General features: G+C 38.4%; 1 protein-coding gene and 1 long non-coding RNA gene across 2 annotated transcripts in view; both read right to left on the bottom strand.

Moving 5' to 3' along the window:
* LOC125298411 (complement C3-like) overlaps positions 1-16,371 on the bottom strand; it is a gene marked incomplete in the record, with an annotated part of 101,425 nt that extends 85,054 nt beyond the window's left edge. The window contains 4 exon segments of the mRNA XM_048249120.1: positions 642-712; positions 3,734-3,890; positions 4,084-4,279; positions 16,148-16,371. Coding sequence (XP_048105077.1) covers positions 642-712; positions 3,734-3,890; positions 4,084-4,279; positions 16,148-16,224 — 501 coding nt within the window.
* Positions 16,372-19,788: 3,417 nt separating this feature from the next.
* On the bottom strand, positions 19,789-21,820 carry LOC125298416. Its single transcript, XR_007194204.1, has 3 exons — positions 21,322-21,820; positions 20,302-20,510; positions 19,789-20,087 (listed from the first exon to the last, which is right to left on the bottom strand). It is a non-coding gene; the product is annotated as an uncharacterized LOC125298416 (long non-coding RNA).
* Positions 21,821-23,411: the final 1,591 nt, after the last annotated feature.

Raw genomic sequence — 23,411 nt, 5'->3', positions numbered from 1 at the left:
ACAACTTTAACCAATCAAATTCAAAATGAACATATATTTACCAGGAAATTATATAATTTGATACATTGTCTATGTCCTTTTTGCAGCTAAATATGGGTTCATGAGATTTGCAGATGATCACATTTAATTTGCATTTTACTCATGTCCCAACTTTTTCTGTGTTGGGGTTGTGCATCCCATAGTACTTTGCCTTTCCCCTTTGTGGGCCCATAGGGTCATTTCTAAATTGAAGGGAATTGTGAATTTTTTTCCCCCAAATACCCCTCCATATTATGGACTACTACAACACGACCCTAATCCGTGCTATCGAACTGGAGTAGCTGCAGCTAATGGTCAGTGCTCCCAGTGCTGTTCAGCTCTATTCCTAGTTTGCAAAGATTTCTCTGGATTCTCTGAATATTTTTAATGATACTATATACTGTAGATGATGAACTCCCCAAATACTTGCAATTTCATGTTGTTTCACCAAACCTCATTAGTAGCTTGCTCATGGTCCCTACACATAAAACGAAGCACCAACAGCATAGCTAGCGAACCCGCTAGGGGGACAGTTGGTAAGTGTTTCACCAACTACGTTGTTGGTAATTGTGTGTAGTTACCATACAGACATACATAAATGCAGTGTCCAACTGAACACTAACCATAATATCCACTTGCACAGAAGTTTCTGTTGGCTTCAAATCTGGAGTGAGGGCAAAGATCCGATAATAAACTAAAGACAAACATGGGAAAAGAAAGGTGTCAATGGGTTAAAATGTGTAATGTTCACAATTCACAAATGTAGTTGTGTTGAGTAAATATTTACGAGGAATAGCTTTCAAATATCAAACTCTCACTCATGATGTGTCACAGGAGCAATAGAATCCAAAACAGGAAACTAATGTGTAGGACACGTTTTTTAATGTTATTTTGATGACTGAAAGATTCAGAATTTGCTCTGAATAATGTTGAGTTGTAGGTCAAAGTGTAGGTCCCCAATTATGTTTTCTACAACTTTTAATGGCCCATAGAGGGTATCAAACATGTTTTGTACATGTTACAGAAGGTGTAAAACACAATGTTTGAACTACTGTTCAAAAGTTTTTCATCATTAATGTTGTAAATGATTGTTGCAAAAAGAAATGGCTGATCTTTAACCCTTTAACTGGCACACCATGATAAAAATTATGAAAAAAATATTTTTTTGTTTTATCTTGCTCTATTAGACTGTAGTATGACAAATCTGTGATTTTGTTTTCAAAAGACACTCCCATTCAATTTCTATGAACCTCTACCAAACGGTTGCGGTGCCAGTTTATGGCAAAAGTCAGTTATCTGACTTTGGTGTGAGATTATTGTGTTTTACTGAAATAATTTGTCACCCTTCTCATGACATGATAGCCCAAAATGGCATTAGCCATATACACTATTACCCAATATATTATGCATGGGCAGCATACTATTGAGGAGGGCGGGACATGTTTCATGTCATGTTAGATTACATCCTGAGGGTCTAAGCTTTCAGAAAATATATGGTTTATATAGTTGAATCAGTTTCTCCTTCATGATACAGACCAAAGTGTATTGAATTGCATTGAATTGCATAGCTAATAAGCCTAATAAGTAGCAGTATACATTTGAAAACAGTATGGTTAATATGATTAATTCATAAACATTGTCATGTTTTCTAGTATTACATGTATATACGGCCCTGACTTTTACCATAAACTGACTTATCAACCGTTTGGTTGAGCATGTTTTCAAAAAAATATTTGACCGTGAAAATATGTATATATTTTGGGTCATTCTGTGCCAAATCAACAGATTTTAGAAAAAATTCCCGCCGGACCATCTTGGATTTGCTTCAAACTTTAGGTCAATAATATTATTATACCCAGCAAATAATGTGCAGAATTTTAAGCTTGTATCCACTTTATTGTCTGAGATATGGATGCTTAAAAAACAGGCTCATGAGTACTGAAGTTTTTTAAAATGACTAAGTTCCTTCGGTCATTACTTTTGAACGATTCATGCTAGATTCTTGACATCATAGTGTCAGGGAGTATTCTAACATTACCTTGTCAGTAGCTTTGTTGTTTGTAGATGTTAATTGTCTTCAGCTTCTGAAATAATTGCCCTACAGTTGAATATTTCTCAAGCTATGACTTGCTGAAAATTGCATTTATGAAAAATGAAAGTATGCTTTGACCACAATATCTTCACAATGAATTCCATCAGAAGTTTTTAATTCATTTATATAATACTACTGGTTTAGTAATTCCTTACCAACTAGGTTGCATGTCTAAAATAAATGAAAATATCTATTTTATAGAGCTTCAAACATGAAAATAACTTCATACCTAATTTCCAAGTGCATATTCTCCATGTATGACAAAGTCTACCTCAAAAACAATCATAGCACTGGAAATAATATGTTAGCGAGCCGCTACCTAGAAAACCACCCATGCAACTTCAAGAAAGGCAGCCTGACAAATCTTGCGAGAATCGTCAAACATTACCTTGTCAGTAGCTTTTTGGAAATAGTTTTTGCCTGTTGTTAATCCTACACCACCATAACAAAAGCATTTTCATTGTGCACAGGGTGGACAAGTCACAAGAAGAGTGAAATATAAATATAATGCGACTCTAGAGGGAGCTCTAGCCAAAAATAGCTAAATCTGTGTAGTGCACCTTTAAACTTACTCGTAGCATTAGCTTTCTAGCAGACTGGTAAGCTTTGTGATGTCAGCATTAGCCAGCTAACACAAAAAAAGCTATCTATTGCAAGTCACATAAAAGTTAGAACAAGATAACACTGCCAAACAGTTAAATCCTCAGCATTTCACATTAGGCAAGAGCTGTCTGGTTTATGGTGGTACACCATATTCCAAATTGGACTCATGGAAAAATGCCCTATGGAAACTCCCCGTAGGACTTTTGGTAACCCAAAATGCATACTGACAATAAAGGTTTCTTTTAGACTATATGGATTGGATGTCAGAGGTTCTGATATAGAATGACTACACAAAATATGGAATAATTACACAAAACTCTCTATTTTTGCATTTTCTTTGTTGGTTCAATGGGTGTGTATAAGATGGACATGGTATGCACAACTAATATTGGATAAAACAACATGAATATTCAATCTCCTGTGAATATTTCAGTATCTAATATGCTGCATGTACTTGCAAAATGCTAGCTAAAGATACACACTGCAGCTAAGATAGGGAAGCACCAAAGGCGGATGAGGGGGAGCAGGTCCATTTTAATACAAATTAACTGAGACATAGTAAGATTTATCTGACAATAAGCACCATATAGATTGTACATGATAAATGTTGTCAAGTATGGATTCCCAAAAGTCCAAGCTTTCAAATGGTGTATATTACATCTATTTTATATATATATATATATATTGTATATTACATTTATTATTATATGGTGCATATAATTGATTTAGAATGTTGAGGGGAGGTGTGCCGTGGAAGGGACACTGCTTCATCAGGTTTTAAGCTCCCAGTTTAATAGTAGGTCACCTGACAAAAAAATGTCAGGTGATGATGACTGAAACTAGGAGCTTATGAGGCAGTGTGCGGATATCTTTTCTGCATTACTTCACAGTCCACCTGACTTTTAAATAGCAGTCTGTTTGTGATATTGAAACTAGATGAGACTGCCATATTTATTCATAATATAATTGAAAAAATACACAGGAAGCCCACAGCTACAGCGGGCCCTGATAATATCTCACCTGTGGATGAAGGCGTGTATATGGTTTTGTCAGTTTGTAGAAATATGTATCCACTTTGGAAAGACAGGAGAATCACTTTCTCCAGCACATGGTTTGGGAAAAAAGCTTGCAGATATACAAATTCTTTTTCAACATTGACAAAGTCTGTGGGGGGAATCTGAAGAAAATATTGTCATGAAATTAAACACCAGTATGAAACAAAACAAAATTCAAACATAGAAAAAAATACATTAAAATGACTTGATGAATGAAATGATTTGCTTATGATTTCCTGCTTGTATTACAGTAAACTTATGCAACACACACACACACACAAAGAGAATCAGTGAGATGTCACACAGTGTTCTTACAATGATTTGTTCGATTTTCCTAAAGTTGCCTGGTTTTGTAAGTGTCACAGTTTTCTCCACAATGACATCCTTGCTGGGGAATTTGCTGACCACAATTTTGACTTGTAGTGGATCTTGATTCTTGTAGTCTTGGGCCTCCACAAACACATATTCCGGACTTCCCACCCTCAGGAGGTTAGGAGCTGACATCACAAAGCTGATGTAAAATAAACATAATATTATTAACTCATTATAGTCGAGAAATTCTGATGATGGCTATCTGCAATTTGGAAGAAAATTTACTTTTACATTTGAAATTCAAAAATCCAGAAATTGACCAGTGCATGAAAACACAATGTTTTCACCTGCCGTGTCTCCCCTTAATGCATACAACTCTGCGTCCACCCCTATTGTTTCTGTACCGTTCATTTTTGGCCAAAATTCTGTAAAAGTCATACTGCAGCCTAAACCGTAACTCCAAAACTCTTCAAATTTTCAGGTATGGTTACCGGTACCCCCCTCTGCCCATAACCCAAAATTTGGGGTACTGCACCCAAAGGTGGCGCTGTTGGGGAAAAAAAGTTAATTATGCTACTTTCTCCTTACCAGATTGACTTAGACTCAAAATTCTTTCATAATATTAATCTCTACATTTAGATGCATCTTTTTCACCCTGGTCTTATGGTCTAAAAATGTTTACTTTTGACACAATTTCATGGAAAAGCCAAACATTATAAAAAGTTTCACACTCTTCAAAAATAATCAAATCTTCACCAAAATTCTCACAGACAATGTTTAGACCAAGCCTCACAACAGTTATCGTTCAGAATTTTGATATTTTGTTCCATTTCAGAGATATAGGCCAATAAAGTTAGACCACTTAGGCCATTTTTCCTAGATCACCTATATTCCTATAAACCGTAAGTCCTAGAAACTTCACATTTCCAAGTATTGTTACCAGTACCCCCACTACCCATAACCCAAAATTTGGGGTACTGCACCCAAAGGTGGCGCTCTTGTCAAAAATGCTTATTTCTCCTTACCAGATTGACCTAGACTCAAAATTCTTTCATCATATTAATCTCTACATTTAGATGCATCTTTTTCACCCTGGTCTTATGCTCTAAAAATGTTTACTTTTGCCACAATTTCAGAGAAAAGCCAAACATCATAAAAAGTTTCACAGGCTTCAAAAATTATCAAATCTTCACCAAAATTCTCACAGACAATGTTTAGACAAAGCCTCACAAAAGTTATCAAAAGAATTTGGATATGTTGTTCCATTTCAGAGATATAGACCAATAAAGTTCGACCACTCAGCCCATTTCTCCTATATCACCTATATTCCTATATGAGTCTTTTTTTTTCCCTTGGAGAACAACCATACAACCATCATTATGTGGATACCATTAACAGTGCACATTTTCAGATCTGTACTCTTTTTTTATAAAGCCCTTAATTCTATTGTCAAATGTATTTTAGGAATTTTCTTGATTTTGTGTGTTTGCCAACACACATTTTCACCATGTGAATGTGACTGCCAAATATTTAGGATTGTCAGTGGGGTAATGCCTAGTGCTGGTGTTTGTTAGGTTGAGAGTTCAAATCCCTGGTAGTGCTTTAGGCTCTAGCTCAAATACTATTGGTTATTGAAGATTAACACCATTAAACAGCATCTGAATGACATCAGGCAATCAACATACACAGTCATAAGTTGCCAAGAATCAGAATGCTGAGACACTCTGACATTTAGGGGAACTTCTTTGTTTACTATTTTTCCTTCATCATTAAGTCTATCATATTTATATTTCATCCATTAGTGTTCTTCTCTACAAATGTCTAATTGCCCCAGAATTTCAAAAAGATTTCAGGTGTACTCTTTCAGGAAAGCCCTTCATTTTATTGTCAAAAGTATGCTTGGAGTTTTTCTTGTGTGTTTACCAACACACATTTTCACCATGTGAATGTGACTTCCCAATGTGTATGATTGTTAGTGGCTCAGTGGGATAATGCCTTGTACTGGTGTTTCTCAGGTTGAGAGTTCGAATCCCTGTTAGAGCTTTAGGATTTGTCATTTAAGATTCACACCATTGAACAGCACCTTAATGACATCAGCCAATCAACATTCACACTCATCAGTTAACAAGAATCAATTACATTTAGGGGAACTTCTTTGTTTACTATTTTTCCTTCATCATTACGTCTATCATATTTATATTTTATCCATTAGTGTTCATCTCTACAAATGTCTAATTGCCCCAGAATTTCAAAAAGTTTTCAGGTGTACTCTTTTAGGGAAGCCCTTCATTTTATTGTCAAATGTATGCTTGGAGTTTTTTTTGTTGTGTGTTTACCAATACACATTTCCACCATGTGAATGTGACTGGCCAACATGTAGGACTGACAGTGGCTCAGTGTGATAATGCCTTGTACTGGTGATTCTTAGGTTGAGAGTTCAAATCACACTTGAAGCATTAGTGTTTGAATGCTGTTGGGTTGTGGATGTTCGCATACTACAATAGAATGCTGTTGGGTTGTGGAGGTTAACGCACTATAACATTACAGCTACTTGTCAATATGGACTTGTAGTGCAAGGCAAGTATAACTGTATAATTATAGGCTGTTTATCTTATTGACTCCGACACAGCTGTAGCCTATAATTATTTGTTATTCTTATAATATTTGTCATTTCTTATACATATTTAGTTGGCTCTTCCACTTGACAGAACAACTCTGTATCGGTTAAGGATGTCACGCATGAAACAATGCTGCAGAAACACGAAAATACGACTTTGAGTTTAGTAGGCTATAATTTTCAGTTCCTGTTTATCTATTGCACGATGGGTAATAATTTAAAGGAATCGTGTTGCAGTCTTGTAAATAGTGACCCTGCAAGATCCCTAGTCATTGCAAAATCATAGTCTGTGACTTAAAACTCTACTACTTGTCTTTAGATGTGAGAGGGTCCGAGACTGTAGTCTTTCAAAAATCTTTTCCAAATCTTTGCAAATCTTTCCAAAGTCTGTCAGTGTAAGGAGGGCTTGAGGTGAAAGTGCTGTGGAGAAATTGCAGGATTGTTTGGCTCTGCCACCTAACCACACCCAGTTTACCTGCTGGGAAACCCTGTAGCTCCGGAGCAGGGGCTCAGACCAGGATAAATTGTTTGCTCGCCCTCAGTTCACTCTTTTGTTCATCTCAACCCAGCACTCCAGTGTGTCCTGCTCTGTGTGCGTCTTTGAGTTAACGTAAGTCATCACTTTAATGACCCTCACTATGACTTTTGTGATGTTTATCAGTTTGTAGAGTAGCTCTGCCATCATGTGTAAAGTTAAGGTCTTTGTTTGTTGGTTTGATGTGTTGGAGTCCCATGTGAGAGATGATTAGGTGATGTTGGTTGACTTGGGATGTCAAGTATTGTTTAGTTGTACCTTATATGATTTCAGTTTATTGTTCAAATGTCAATTGGTTTGTTTGCGAGTTGGGATCTGTACTGATTTACCCCATTTCACTGATTACTCCATTTTCTGTTTGTTTCCTCTTTGATGCAGCACACATACAAACCTGCCATCTCCGTGTCATCACTCCATACCATTGAGCCTTCTGACCGAGGCTCTGCCTGCTCGCCACACACTCACTCTACCTCGACCCACATCGCCCCCTACAGTTCCTTCAGTTGGGTTGTGGAGGTTAGCATACTAGAATAGAATACTGTTAAGAATACTGTTGGGTTGTGTAGGTTAGCACACTATAACGTTACAGCTACTTGTCAGGACTTGTCGTGCAAGGCAAGTATAACTGCATAATTATAGGCTGTTCATCTTATTGACTCCAACACAGAACCCACCCCCCCCCCCCTTCACCTACCACCACAAATACAATTCCATTCTGCGGGAAACACTGCCTTCCATAATCAGACCCTTCATCTTATCCATGACAAATGCATAGTCCTGTAGAATAGAGTATTGTTAGAATACTATTGAGTTGTGGAGATTAGCGCACTAGAATACTACTGTTAGAATACTGTTGGGTTGTGGAGGTTAGCACACTAGAATAGGGTATTGTTAGAATACTATTAGGTTGTGGAGGTTAGCACACTATAACGTTATAGCACAGGGTAATCTTAATTTTATGCATCAAATTTATTCCAATCCAACTCAAAAGTTTTGAACCACAAAGTGAAGGTTTTATCCAGATCAAAACCAAGAATAGATTATATGATCTAATCCAATTTCAGGATCCTTGTTTCCCTTTGAACAAGCTTTTTTCAAGATTTGATCCAATCCGTTAGCCGAAATCCGGTCACTAAAATCCGATCACGTTTCTTTTGAACAATTGGGCCCAAACAAAGCATATGTAAAACTAAAAAGCTATGCTACCTCATGTTTTGCTCGGACCCCGTAAATCACCGCTTGCGGTTATATTTGTTCTTCTTAAGTTTTATTATTTTTCCCGTCTCCCTAATTTTTTGTCAGCCCTAGCGCCTAGGCCATTTGAGACAGAGACACCGTTCCAACTTTAAAACGTCCGGTCAGTACCGGTGTAAGTTGGTCACGAAGATGATGTCAGGTGGTCGTGTCGTTTGTCCGCCATATTGGATTGAACAGAAAGCGAAACTACATTTTCACAGGTCACAAATTTGGTCCGAACGCCACGAAACTTGACGTACATTATCCTTGGACCAAGCCTCACAAAAGTTACCAGAAGGATTTTTGATTTTCGAAAGCGTTTGCCCGTCACAGCCAAATGAAATCGACGGCGAAGCTCCAAAACAGGAAGTCGTCCATATCTCAGGAACACTGTCACATATCGATACCAAATTTTGTATTTGAACTGGGGACTCCAATGTGAGGGTGCATAAGCTAGAAAAAAAAAGAAAACATTCCAAAAGTTTCCATCATTTGGCAAACCACCCACAGGTATTTAGTAACTCTCACCATTCACCTTTGCACCATTCATCTTCTATCACAATGCCTTCCAAGTATGCTCAATGTTTCTGGGCAGCCACAATGTCTCTGGGCAACCTTGCCTAATCATGAAATCCTTGCTCTGCCATGGGATGGTATGGACTTACGAACTGAAATAACAAGGAGAACAGTAGCTATATATAGCTTACATAATAGAGTTGTTTTCACATTGACGGTATTCAAATTACATTTTTCATTATTGTTAAATATCATGATGGGAGAGTATTATTAAAAATGTTACAAGTATGCAAATGCATATGTTTACGGGCATTTAGGTTTTACTGTGTTGTTTTGTTGTAAAGACATGCAAGGCATTCTGGGCCATGTAAAGAACAGTGGTCAGCAGCACTCCATAGGCTACGTATTAATATGAATAGGTGTTTCTGTAAACCTAGGGACAATAAACAGCTATCTCTGTTACAAAAACGAGCTGGTAATCGCTCATTGAAGAGGGAACTATGATAAAGATTGTTTTCCTAAAAGCATGGAGTTGACGAAAGAATAAACAAGCAATGTCACGTTAATGTTAAATAGCCTACATCTGGACGCTAGGTGGCAACGTTGTATTACATTTCACTAGTGTAGCCAGAGAGGGTTAAAGCGGAGCGAGAGGCGCAAACATTCAACAATTTCCGCGTTCGATTATTGCAAGGGGGAGGGGGGAAAATCCCCCTTTATGCAGACCAGAGTAAACCCTTGCTGCACTAATGTCAATGGAGACTTGTGGAATTTTACCAATAAATTGGTCATTATGTCTTTCTGGATTTGTTGAGGGTTTTTTTGGAAAATGTTGTCATAATCTGTAAGTGTTTGGGATCATTCAAGCCTAAAAGTGTAATTTTTTTAGCGTTCGGATATGTAATAAAATAACTTAATATCAGACCATGCTGCTGCCAGTTACTGTCCGGTTGTTAGCATGCTAGCTAGCCTCTTAGCTAAGGTAACATTTTAAAACGGAGAAGTGTAATTTCTTTGAAATGACAACTAGCTGAATAACATTACTGACATTAGTTAAAGTGGATAGTTTATACTCAAGTGAATTTGCAACAGTATATTACGTTTAAGCGAAGTCCTTCAACTACTAGTCACTTGTTAGTGCATCTGTATTGCCATAGCTACTCCCATCCACTTGTATAGCATTTTAAGCTAGCGTTAGCTAGCTAGCTAGCTCGGTTCACATGACTAATTAAATTATTCATATCATGTCCTAAAGAATGATTCACTGTCTCTCGGCCAATCAGAAACAAATAAATAGTTCCATAGAACCCAATTGTTGTATAATTAAGCAATATAGCATGAGTGAGAGTGGGGTTGGTCATGGATATTCCCACGGGTGTTGTTCGGCCGTAGCCCAATGGGCCGGAGGCCGAGTGGCGCAGGCAACAACAGCCGTGGGAATATCCATGACCAACCCCACTCTCACTCATGCTATATTGCTTTTATACAACAATTCTACCACAAACTAAATAATCTGAAAACACCCCATTATTGTTTAAAAATGTTAATTTCGACATCGTTCTTACGCATCAAAAAATAGTTCCCTTTTCAGTAGACAGCGTCTTGGTTGCTAGGTAACCAACATTCCAGACCCCTCGTTACGGGTCTTTGTGGTTTACGTGTCTTCTTGAAAGAAATGTTGAAATCACATTCATATCTAGGTTTGCTGCATGCATGTTACAAGGACACTGGGCCATTTCATGTAAGGGACATGGTACTGCAAAAAAACGGAAACATAGTCCACATTGCAGAACCAGTCAACTTTATTAATGTATAGTGAATAAATGTTACACTACTGTGCACAGCCTGACGTGACGATGCTAGCACGTTAGCAGCGGTTAGCTAATTATGCTAACGTTAGTTATCTACAAGTCTCCTCCAAGTGACAATCATATTATACACAATGCTGGCAATGCTGAGAACAATTAGCATCCTCGTTTATCTTACTTACATTGAGTTGACTGTGTGGTTTAATCCACAGATGTGGTGAAGCACTGTTTCGTTATGGTTTGCTAAGGAGTAACCCATTGCTTGAAATAGTGGAGAGCTGGGTGTCAAATCTTCGCATTGTATCGCGGATTGATTTATTATTAGCTGTGCTGAGTCCGAGTTGAAATGTCCAGGGATATTCCAACTCATGGAACGTCTCTCGGCCAATCAGAAACAAATAAATAGTTCCATAGAACCCAATTGTTGTATAAATGATTATAGACAATAATACTGTGAACACAATTATGTTTATCTGTTCTTATTGCTTATTAAGAGAGAAAGTTTATTTAGTGACGTAAGGTGACACTCCCACTTATGCAGACCGGAACTGTCCCGTTTTGCTCCCATAGTAACGAATTACGTTGCTCTATCTTGCTAGTAATCAAGGATCTTTGGTGTAGCCTACTTGAAATCCGATGTGAGATTCACAAGTAAGGAAGGTGCAAATATTATGTAATTTATCATGGGAAATTATTGGAAATGTTATTTCTTTTATTTATTTTTTTATCTGTTATTTATTCTAATTGCAAACCACACACATCCATTCGGAAGCACGCGTACACATTTAATACTGAAAGACTATCATTTCGTTCAGAGCCATATTTATACAGACAGTATCTTCACGAAGTTTAGCGTTTGCAGCCATCTTGAATTTAGTCACGATAAGTCAAGCAACGAGTAAGAATGAACAGGTATGATAAGGGATCAGATTCCAAAAATAATTCAGTGGAAATGCATGGATTCCAGTTGCTGCTACTGGAAGAAACTGGAATCCATGCATTTCCACTGAATCGTCTTGTAAGTAAACTACCAGTGCTTTTTCAAAGTTCTCAATATCTCGTTTTAAATGTCAGGGCCCTTGGAAGTTTACCAATGAAGTGTGGAGATACATTGAGCCTCGTAAATGGGTGTAAAACAGTGATTTATTTGCATGGCTAGCCCGATGCGAAGCACCACTATTGAAAAAAGCTGTTGGTAGCATCGGCTAACTAGCGGCAGATTTTGGAGTGCAGGGGACAAGCCGAGATGGGCTATGAGACATACGTTCACACTCGGTATCATGTTTCAATACACTTTAGGTCAATATCACACCAGAATTCTCCTTTAATGTCTTGTGTGGCTAACTATAGGGAGGAGATGTATGTTGCTAATTGGGATTTATGTTGTTTAGCGTAATGCCATGGTCATTTGATATGAGATGCTTGCACTCGTAACTTCGTCACTTGTAACTTTAGGACTGCTATTTTTTTTAACAGTAACAGTAATTCACGAAGCACTTTAGCCCTAAAAGTAGCACCTAAGTCTGTGACAGCTTAAAAGAAGTGGCAAGGACTCCTAACGCGATGTTTTGAAATGCGTCTACTATTGTCTACAGGAGCTTCCAATCACGAGGGAACTTGCATTGTAGGCATAACTAAGGGATGCAATAACACCACCAACAACCAAAACTAGCCTACTCATTGTCAATATGTACATGAAATATAACGTTTCATGTGGATCAAATTAAAATGTTTTCTTTGCAAACGTAAGCATAGGCATATGGTGACATTAATTTATTAATGCTGCTGTGTGAATCACGGTAAGCGCGAATGAAGTGGCCACTTCTTAATGGGACCCACTGTATGGAAGTGGGATAAGTAAAATAGAGATGTTTTAAATAAGATAAGGTTAATCAGAATTCTACGATATGCCCGCTTGACAACGGCAGAGATAGAACTGGCCTTTGGCCATAGCAACCATCCATTTAGAACGACTGGCCTTCATAGCAACCAAAGATCTGAGCTGTGTTGCAATGTGAGGCAAAGTATAGAAAGGTGATGAAACATACAGAGACAGGTCAAGAAATATAGTGCAATGTAGACAGTAGTATACAGTTGATTTACAGACGGTGGTTTAGAGTAATATGAAGCATTCCTTTATTCTGAGATAGGCTACATCAATAGGCTCTCAAAACAACCCCAGGCTCACAAAACAATCCCAAACAGACATACGGTCTTTATAGAGCAAATCCATATAGATTATTTGTCAAATAAACCAGTAAAACATAATTTGTGGGATGGAATATATAACATTCACACTCATAGCTCATATTTTTTTTTAAATAAATCAGTGAAAAAGTATCCTGACAAACAAGTAGCTTTTAATGCCTTGGTCATATTTCATAATTTCAATTCCTCTGTAGGTTACCTGATAGCCCAGTTTGAGAGGCGCAAGACACGTGACATTATTTATTTTTGCAGCCAATCACTGCTGTCATTTTATTTTATTGATTTGATCTCAGTCATAGAAGCTAAATTCGAAGGCAGGCCAAAGGTAAAATCCAACGAATCACATTCAACCCGCAAGCCAATAGTTGAATAGCCCTCTCCTAGAGCTTTTGGGATATTGCCACTGCTCCAACACTGAAAGGCACCGTTACAATGCCTGGATCAAGCCAGGTTCAGCATAGCGTATGCCACTTTCTGCTCACGTTGCTGACCGGACCAGGGCAAGCACACTTTCGCAGTTCCCGCCGGAAATGCAGTCTAGTTTAATAATGCTGCTGTGTGAATCACGGTAAGCGCGAATGAAGTGGCCACTTCTTAATGGGACCCACTGTATGGAAGTGGGCTAAGTAAAATAGAGATGTTTTAAATAAGATAAGGTTAATCAGAATTCTACGATATGCCCGCTTGACAACGGCAGAGATAGAACTGGCCTTTGGCCATAGCAACCATCCATTTAGAACAACTGGCCTTCATAGCAACCAAAGATCTGAGCTGTGTTGCAATGTGAGGCAAAGTATAGAAAGGTGATGAAACATACAGAGACAGGTCAAGAAATATAGTGCAATGTAGACAGTAGTATACAGTTGATTTACAGACGGTGGTTTAGAGTAATATGAAGCATTCCTTTATTCTGAGATAGGCTACATCAATAGGCTCTCAAAACAACCCCAGGCTCACAAAACAATCCCAAACAGACATAAGGTCTTTATAGAGCAAATCCATATAGATTATTTGTCAAATAAACCAGTAAAACATAATTTGTGGGATGGAATATATTAACATTCACACTCATAGCTCATATTTTTTTTAAAATAAATCAGTGAAAAAGTATCCTGACAAACAAGCAGCTTTTAATGCCTTGGTCATATTTCATAATTTCAATTCCTCTGTAGGTTACCTGATAGCCCAGTTTGAGAGGCGCAAGACGCTGCGTGACATTATTTATTTTGCAGCCAATCACTGCTGTCATTTTATTTTATTGATTTGATCTCAGTCATAGAAGCTAAATTCGAAGGCAGGCCAAAGGTAAAATCCAACTAATCACATTCAACCCGCAAGCCAATAGTTGAATAGCCCTCTCCTAGAGCTTTTGATATATTGCCACTGCTCCAACACTGAAAGGCACTGTGACAATGCCTGGATCAAGCCAGGTTCAGCATAGCGTATGCCACTGTCTGCTGACCGGACCAGGGTAAGCACACTTTCGCAGTTCCCGCCGAAATGCAGTCTAGTTTAATAATGCTACTGGCCTTCATAGCAACCAAAGATCTGAGCTGTGTTGCAATGTGAGGCAAAAGTATAGAAAGGTGATGAAACATACAGAGACAGGTCAAGAAATATAGTGCAATGTAGACAGTAGTATACAGTTGATTTACAGGCGGTGGTTTAGAGTAATATGAAGCATTCCTTTATTCTGAGATAGGCTACATCAATAGGCTCTCAAAACAACCCCAGGCTCACAAAACAATCCCAAACAGACATAAGGTCTTTATAGAGCAAATCCATATAGATTATTTGTCAAATAAACCAGTAAAACATAATTTGTGGGATGGAATATATTAACATTCACACTCATAGCTCATATTTTTTTAAAATAAATCAGTGAAAAAGTATCCTGACAAACAAGCAGCTTTTTAATGCCTTGGTCATATTTCATAATTTCAATTCCTCTGTAGGTTACCTGATAGCCCAGTTTGAGAGGCAAAAGCCAGCGTGACATTATTTATTTTGCAGCCAATCACTGCTGTCATTTTATTTTATTGATTTGATCTCAGTCATAGAAGCTAAATTCGAAGGCAGGCCAAAGGTAAAATCCAACTAATCACATTCAACCCGCAAGCCAATAGTTGAATAGCCCTCTCCTAGAGCTTTTGATATATTGCCACTGCTCCAACACTGAAAGGCACTGTGACAATGCCTGGATCAAGCCAGGTTCAGCATAGCGTATGCCACTGTCTGCTGACCGGACCAGGGTAAGCACACTTTCGCAGTTCCCGCCGGAAATGCAGTCTAGTTATTATTTCTTTTTTATTTATGCCGATTATATTATTGTTGATTTATGTGTTTTGTGTCCTTTTAAATGGACTTTTACCATGATGTGTATTTACTTTAGGTACATTGGACCAAGTCTGGCATATTTATATTTTATGTTTATTACTGTGCAACACCCATGTCAAATGTTTTTTCTATGACATCCAGAGTGTCACGTCTTTCACGTGACATGTTATTCCTCTCCTGTACACCAGGTAGTGTACTTTTGGCCACCCGGTTTTTATCTAAACAAACAAGGACACTAAGTGAAATTGGGTAGCCACAATTTCTGACATTATTGACATACATGGGCTGACTATATTGATTTAAAGTTGGCTGCGTCTTTTTTTCCTGTGCCATTTGTGCAGAAAATATGCATTGAGATAGATTTAGTGTAAACATACCATCTCAATGGTGGGTTGTTCCTGTTTTGGATCAAATTTAAATTCAAATAATTGTAACATTTTGTCAGAACAGTGCCACGCTTAGCTATTAGGATTTTTTTTCAGCTAAGTTAGCTCTAGCTCTTTGAGTGAGCAACATTTAGCTAGCACACACTGTACAGATGAACATAACTTAAATAATTATTTCTAACATGTTTTAAAAAATATATTTTTAAAAATATTTATTTCAATTTTTTTAACTTCATGGGTGCCTCAAGCAGGTGTGTTTTATGAAATTGAGAGTAAAAATGTACTGTTTATTGTAAACTATTGCCAGATAACATAAACTTTCCTGGATGAACTTATTTACGTGGCACATTATTTAAGAATGTCTGAGTAAGTGTAGGTCTGTATGCAGTCACTGCAAGCATACATACAAGAACAGGCTACTCACAGTGGGTCACATGTTGAGAGAGCGGGGAGAGAGAGAGCCACAGAGGCCACACACACCACCACCAGGTCCACACGCATGTTGACAAGGTCCTGGGTCCTGGATCAGCTCGTCTGAGACTTCTATCATCTATCTCCTGCAGGGTCTGGGATGAAAATGCCTTTCTAAACGTTTGTGTGGCTGTCTGTATCTCCCACTGCAAAGGTGAACTCACTCCCAGCTATGAGTCAATAGAGGTGTGTGTGTGTGTGTGTGTGTGTGTGTGTGCAAACGTACATTGGTGTATTTGTGTGGTTGTTGTACGATTGCAACAACAACTTGGTAGCATGGTAATAGAAGAAAACAGATTTTTTTGTATATATATATATATATATATATATATGTACTTTTGTACATATAGTTAAATGTGTATTGCCCAATTGTAATCCGTATCATTTTTGGATTGTATTGTTTTGCAAAATGCAAAATTAGCTAGCTAGCGCAATGCACCTGAAAGCAACATGCCATGTCTGAGACAGTCGGCAGACTGGGGCACACAGGGGCGATGACCTCACGTAGCGGTGCTAAAGGCCGTGCGTGTTTGCAGTGTGGCGAAACCCCAGGCTGCAGGAGAGAGACGCCAGTGACAGGGACTTACGGGAAGACTTTATATCAGAGAGTTCATTACCACCACCTCACACACACAGTAGTGTGGTGTAATGTGTGTGTGTGTGTGTGTGTGCATGTATGTGTGTGAAACAAGAAACCTTGGCACCTGTTATTCTTTGCCAATAATAAATACACAGCTCTACTAGAGGGAGAACCTCTGTGATGAAGATGATAAAGATGATGATGATAATTGAGTGTCACTCTGACGTATCCAATCATATTGGTCACAGGGTATGACTTCTGGGGCCTCATTACAGAAAAATATCCTAACTGCTTATCCTATCTTAACTTAAGTTCCAAAGATAAGAAAATCCTATCTTCCTATTACAGAAGCAGTTCCTAAACTCATAGCTGTGTCCTATCTTATCTCAGACCTCCTATCTTATCTTAACTTAAGAAATCCTAACTGTAACTGCCAGTTAGATTTTTAAATCGGCAATCGTCCTGTCATGCCTGTTTCTATGATTAGAATGTATACCAGACTGCCTGTAACTATGATTAGAAGGTCAGGTTGCAAAGACGGTGTTCTAAAAAATCTTTGACAGTTGGTTGCTCAAGATGAGAACCATAATATCAGAGAGAAATACTGTAGGTTAGGCCTATATTCATGTAGGAAGCAAGAGTGTGTCAATATTGATTCATTTGATGTGCAGGATAAAAAGATGAAAAACAAAAATATATTAGTCTAATAATGATAAATAATAGCCTAACATTCTGTTATAATGATTAATATTTATTTGTTATAAATGTTTTAAAACACATTGTTTATACATTGTGTATTGCTTGTCAAAGTCTCAATTAATTAAGTTATTTAGTGTGATATGCTGTAACAGTCATGTTCCTCATCTTGTCATAGGGCTATATCTTGCACTTTAGCCCAATTGACTTTGCGCAAATCGCTTTGTGGGCGGATCTTGGGCGCTGTTTCTATTTTACCGGCGGGATCATGACTGTTCAACCCGATCTCACAAGCAATGCGTATAAAGTCGTACGCAACACTAATACCGAATTGCGTATGAATTCATACGCAAAATCAGCTAGTGACACATGCGCAGTAGCCTACATATCCGCTCACTCAAGCAACATGGCCACGCACGGCCACCTGTCGAAATCATTTTTTTATTTCATAAATAAGTTTCGTTAAAATAAATAATGGTTTGGTGTAGGCTAATTAATGAAAATTCCGTTTGATAGCAGTACTTAAAATTTGATAATTAAGTAACGTTTTGGTCACGATGCTAAAGGTTTACGTTTGTAATACATTAAAAAAAAAAATCCGTTTTTTGTTTAGAATATGTTTTATTTTCTTTTTTAAAATTGAGAGCCACTAATATATCCAGAATTTGTTTAGTTGGAGGACGATCAATATAAAGATTTTAAATAGCCTTTTATAACATCATTAAATATCCCTTAGGTGGCGAAAGTCTAGCTACTTAAACTTTGAAAATGTGAAGTTCTTCCTGATGTCATTATTTTGCGACACTGCCAACTTGCTGCCAATGCTTGCTGCCCATATTGATAAAAGAAACCTCTCTGCTCGGTGTGTAAGTAGATGCAAAATATCTCGTTTATGGTTTGTTTACATGCATTACTTTGGAGGTTAGCCTGTTTATTCATACCTGCTCATGTTTTTTTTTTTTTTTTTTTGGTCGTTGCTTGTTGAATTCCTATTTTGAACATGAGCTCAATTATCATTATGCTAGCCATATAGAATCCACTTACTAGTAAGCATTGTATCTATCTTGGTTAGCTAGGTAATAGAGGCAATCAATGGAAATATGTTTTTCTTCATTGAAGAGTTGAATTCTTCAACTTCATTTGGAGGTCAAATGGCTAATATACCTAGTTAAACCTGACGTGATTGTAGGTAGTTGACTTAGCATTGTTGCTAGCAGTAGTCAAATCAAACATTAGTAAGATGACCTAGCCCCTTTTGTGAGTTTGTGCTCACAGAGTGAACTATTCAGTTCTGCCTTCTTTCAAGGCGCTAGTATAGGCTACAGGCCATAGAGGGTGTTGACCTGTGGTCTTTACTACAATTTGAGTTTAACAACTTTTCTGTTTACAGCTCTGCATGGCTCTATATGCTATTTATCCATAAAATTCCTTGTCCATATATTTGATTGTCATTGTTCATTTTTATACATCTGTTCTGTTCTGTTCTGTTTCCTGGTCTTCGGTCTAACTGTTATGTACAATGTCTTTTTCCAAAACACCCCTCAATCAGTGTCAAAAGGGATTGTGGGCAAGACAAGTCAAGAGGAAGACGTGCGGGTTGAAACCAAGCCTCAACGAGATCGACGGATCTACTCTTCTTATTAGTGAATTCAAACTTCTTTCATTTACTTTTAGTAGACCTACCATCTCCTGCGGATGTGCTACCCTTCCTGAGGTTTCGGTCATTCCACATCTACTGATTCCTCAAGATGAATTTTGGTAAGCACAGATTCTGTACTGTCTGTTCATTAAATGCACAGGGGGGTTTTCTAAGTATGTCGTTTGGTGGCAGAGTTAATTTGAGCAGTGGTGCTTACAGCTTTACTCCCTTTGAAGGAGTGCCTGCCATGGAGGTGCGCTTTGATGAGGTAAACTCCACAGTTGTGGTCATGTCTGTATTAGAATGTGAAACAATAAATGGGAGATGTTATTCTCAAGTATGTATTTGCATTGTGGGTGTGTGTGTGCAGGCTGTGCATGCGTAACCCTGTGCGTGAACACACAGTGGGACAGTGCTAGTCGGCTGCAGGGCCAGCTGAGCTCATTGGGGTTCACCATCAGGGAGCTGGTGGGCCTCTTGGTCCTTCGCCCGGCCCATCATGCCGTTCTCCCGCTTGACCCAACCTGCTACAGCTGCTCCCTGCATCAGTTCAGCTCACAGCTCAATCATTATTCCGCTGAGCTACAGGTACATACACGTATGTACACACACACACACACACACACACACACACACACATATATACAAATACACGCACACATAAGTAGAGTATAAATAATTTCAGATTTGAAAAGTTTTTATAGAGAGACGGATTAACACACACAACACTAATCTTTTTTGTGCATTAAAATGTGTATGTGCTGTAGGCTCGTGGTCTGTCACTCCAGTGGGTCTTTAGTGCCAGAGGAGACTACAGCAGAGCTGCCAAGTCCATCCAGAACAGCAACATTGATGATGAAAGAGTGACGCCAAGAGGCCCACCAGCTCCCCGATGGTGCACCCCATTGAGCTCAGCTGGCCCTGCAGCCGACTAGCACTGTCCCACTTTGTGTTCACAAAGGGTTACACATGCACAGCCTGCACACACACACACACACACACACAATGCAAATACATACTTGAGAATAACATCTCCCACATATTGTTTCACATTATAATACAGACATGACCAATACTGTGGAGTTTACCTCATCAATGTGCACCTCCATAGTGGGCATAACTCTGCTAAACCACATACTTGGAATACCCCCCTGTGCATTTCATGAAAAGACAGTACAGCATCTGTGCTTACCAAAATTAATCTTGAGGAATCAGTAGATGTGGAATGACAGAATCCTCAGGAAGGGTAGCACATCCACAGGAGATGGTAGGCCTACTAAAAGTAAATGAAAGAAGTTTGAGTTCACTAATAAGAAGAGTAGATCCGTCGATCTCGTTGAGGCTTGGTTTCAACCCGCACGTCTTCCTCTTGACTTGTCTTGCCCACAATCCCTTTTGACACTGATTGAGGGGTGTTTTGGAAAAAGACATTGTACATAACTGTTAGACTGAAGACCAGGAAACAGAACAGAACAGAACAGATGTATAACAATGAACAATGACAGTCAAATCTATGGACAAGGAACTTTATGGATAAATAGCATATAGAGCCATGCAGAGCTGTAAACAGAAAAGTTGTTAAACTCAAATTGTAGTAAAGACCACAGGTCAACACCCTCTATGGCCTGTATTGATTAGACTGGGGTTGCAAATTAGCCAACTGACTAGAAACCTTTAATGTAACACATCTACGGACATTGTTATGGCATTGACTATGATGTATGTAATAATGTGCGCTGCATTGTCCCTGACAAATAAACTAATAAAAATAGCCTATACTAGCGCCTTGTGAGAAGGCAGAACTGAATAGTTCACTCTGCGAGCACAAACTCACAAAAGGGGCTAGGTTATCTTACTAATGTTAGATTTGACTACTGCTAGCAACAATGCTAAGTCAACTACCTACAATCACGTCAGGTTTAACTAGGTATATTAGCCATTTAACCTCCAAATGAAGTTGAAGAATTCAACTCTTCAATGAAGAAAAACATATTGAGTGTCTCTATTACCTAGCTAACCAAGATAGATACAATGCTTACTAGCGAGTGGATTCTATATGGCTAGCATAATGATAATTGAGCTCATGTTCAAAATAGGAATTCAACAAGCAACGACCAAAAAAAAAAAACATGAGCAGGTATGAATAAATAGGCAAACCTCCAAAGTAATGCATGTAAACAAACCATAAACGAGATATTTTGCGTCTACTTACACACGGAGCGGAGAGGTTTCTTTTATCAATATGGGGAGCAAGCATAGGCAGCAAGTTGGCAGTGTCGCAAAATAATGACATCAGGAAGAACTTCACATTTCCAAAGTTTAAGTAGCTAGACTTTCGCCACGAAGGGATATTTAATGATGTTATAAAAAGGCTATTTAAAATCTTTATATTGATCGTCCTCCAACTAAACAAATTCTGGATATATTAGTGGCTCTCAGTTTTAAAAAGAAAATAAAACATGGGTCTAAACAAAAAAAAACAGATTTTTTTTTTATGTATTACAAACGTAAACCTTTAGCATCGTGACCAAAAGGTTACCTAATTATCAAATTTTAAGTACTGCTATCAAACGGAAATTTCATTAATTAGCCTACACCAAACCATTATTTATTGTAACGAAACTTATTTATGAAATAAAAAAATGATTTTGACAGGTGGCCGTGCGTGGCCATGTTGCTTGAGTGAGCGGATATGTAGGCTACTGCGCATGTGTCACTAGCTGATTTTGCGTATGAATTCATACGCAATTCGGTATTAGTGTTGTGTACGACTTCATACGCATTGCTTGTGAGATCGGGTTGCAACCGACTGTTGCGCCCGATGCAAATCTAAAATGGGGTGGTCTGAAGTAGCTACATTAATCATGGGTGTGGTTTGGGCGTAACGTGCAATAAACCAATCAGAGCGTCATCTCACATTCCCTTTAACAACAGGCACACTTGTTCCAAAGCGGATTGCTATTATGATGGCGGAATTGCCAGGCTCAGCCAGGAACGGTTCACAGCGCTATAGTCAGTTGGGAACAGTTTGCTATTGATTTTTCCTCTTGACAAAATGTAATACAGAAATGTCACTTTCCGATGTTTTGGGATCACTCTCACTTAATCACGAGGTTATGGATGCATGGTGATATTTTTGCAATGTAATCTACCTCACTATAGAGTATAGACAATGCAGATCTGTCAGATAAGCTCTCCTCTCCCGTGCTGCTGCTGGGGCATTTGGGTTAAATGGCATTGGCATGCAGTTCAACATCACGTCTCATTAAGTCCTCTAATATTTCCTAATTTATGTCATCAACACATCAGTGATTCGTGGAAATGTGTATGCTAGATTTATACCTATTTTTTCACATCGGACACCTCACTGATTTCACTCGTGTAGCAATATTTGTCCTTGTAATTATGTATGGTTTGGAGAAATGGGAAGTGCGTCGTATAGATGAGAGGAGCAAAGTGCATTGCGCAACACAGCAAGCCCAAGCAAGCGCTCCTCCAGGTGTAAGCTACGACTGTACCTTACCATCAGGCAACAGAAACAGTTTCTAAGTTGACTTTTCCAACTCTGCACAGTATCCCATTAACTGCATGACAATAGGCTCACAATATTTTATGTAAAGTGGTTTGTAAACACGTTATCATCAACTTAATACACGCACAACTTTTGTTTGAGCAGGAGAGAGAACAACAATGAATGTAGCAACTACAGAAGGCTACTTGCTGCTTTCTTTATGGTTGCTGGTTAACAGCACATAATAAGCTTATTTAAGCGAATTCACAAACTCAAGACTTCAAGGCCATCATGGATATAAAACGTTTTTTGAAAACAACGAAAGGATGGAGGGAACAAAGCAAAGTTTGGAGTTATTTCAGATGGGCTACAACAAGGTAGGCAAAACTGTGGTGCTTGTCAAAACCTTAGCGCAGCTGGAATAATGCTTATAGGCTGATGTTAAAGCACACACGATGTTTAAAGCCATACACAACGGTAAATTGGAACAAAACTAAAGATAACTTTAGCCTTTATAGGGCTGTATAAAGTTGTCCAAATTAATAGGTCGTAATTAGGCGTTGTTGTTGTAAAGATATTGCATGTAGATGTACTATATAGGCTAATACATTTTTAGTTGACCAATGCACAAACAAAACCGGGAAATGGACAAATATTATCAAGGCTTTGAATGTTTCCATCTGTGCACAGGGTGTCTGTAGAGATCGGTGTGCATAGCATTCATTTCTGCAGGCCTGTGGCCATGCATGCGCCCTTAAAATAGCATGTGAACTTGCACCACTGACTTTAGA

Source organism: Alosa alosa, chromosome 7, assembly GCF_017589495.1.
Source record: "Alosa alosa isolate M-15738 ecotype Scorff River chromosome 7, AALO_Geno_1.1, whole genome shotgun sequence".
Taxonomy (NCBI): Eukaryota; Metazoa; Chordata; class Actinopteri; order Clupeiformes; family Clupeidae; genus Alosa; species Alosa alosa.
Note: the sequence above shows the minus strand (reverse complement) of the source record. Positions and strands in the feature narration are given on the sequence as shown.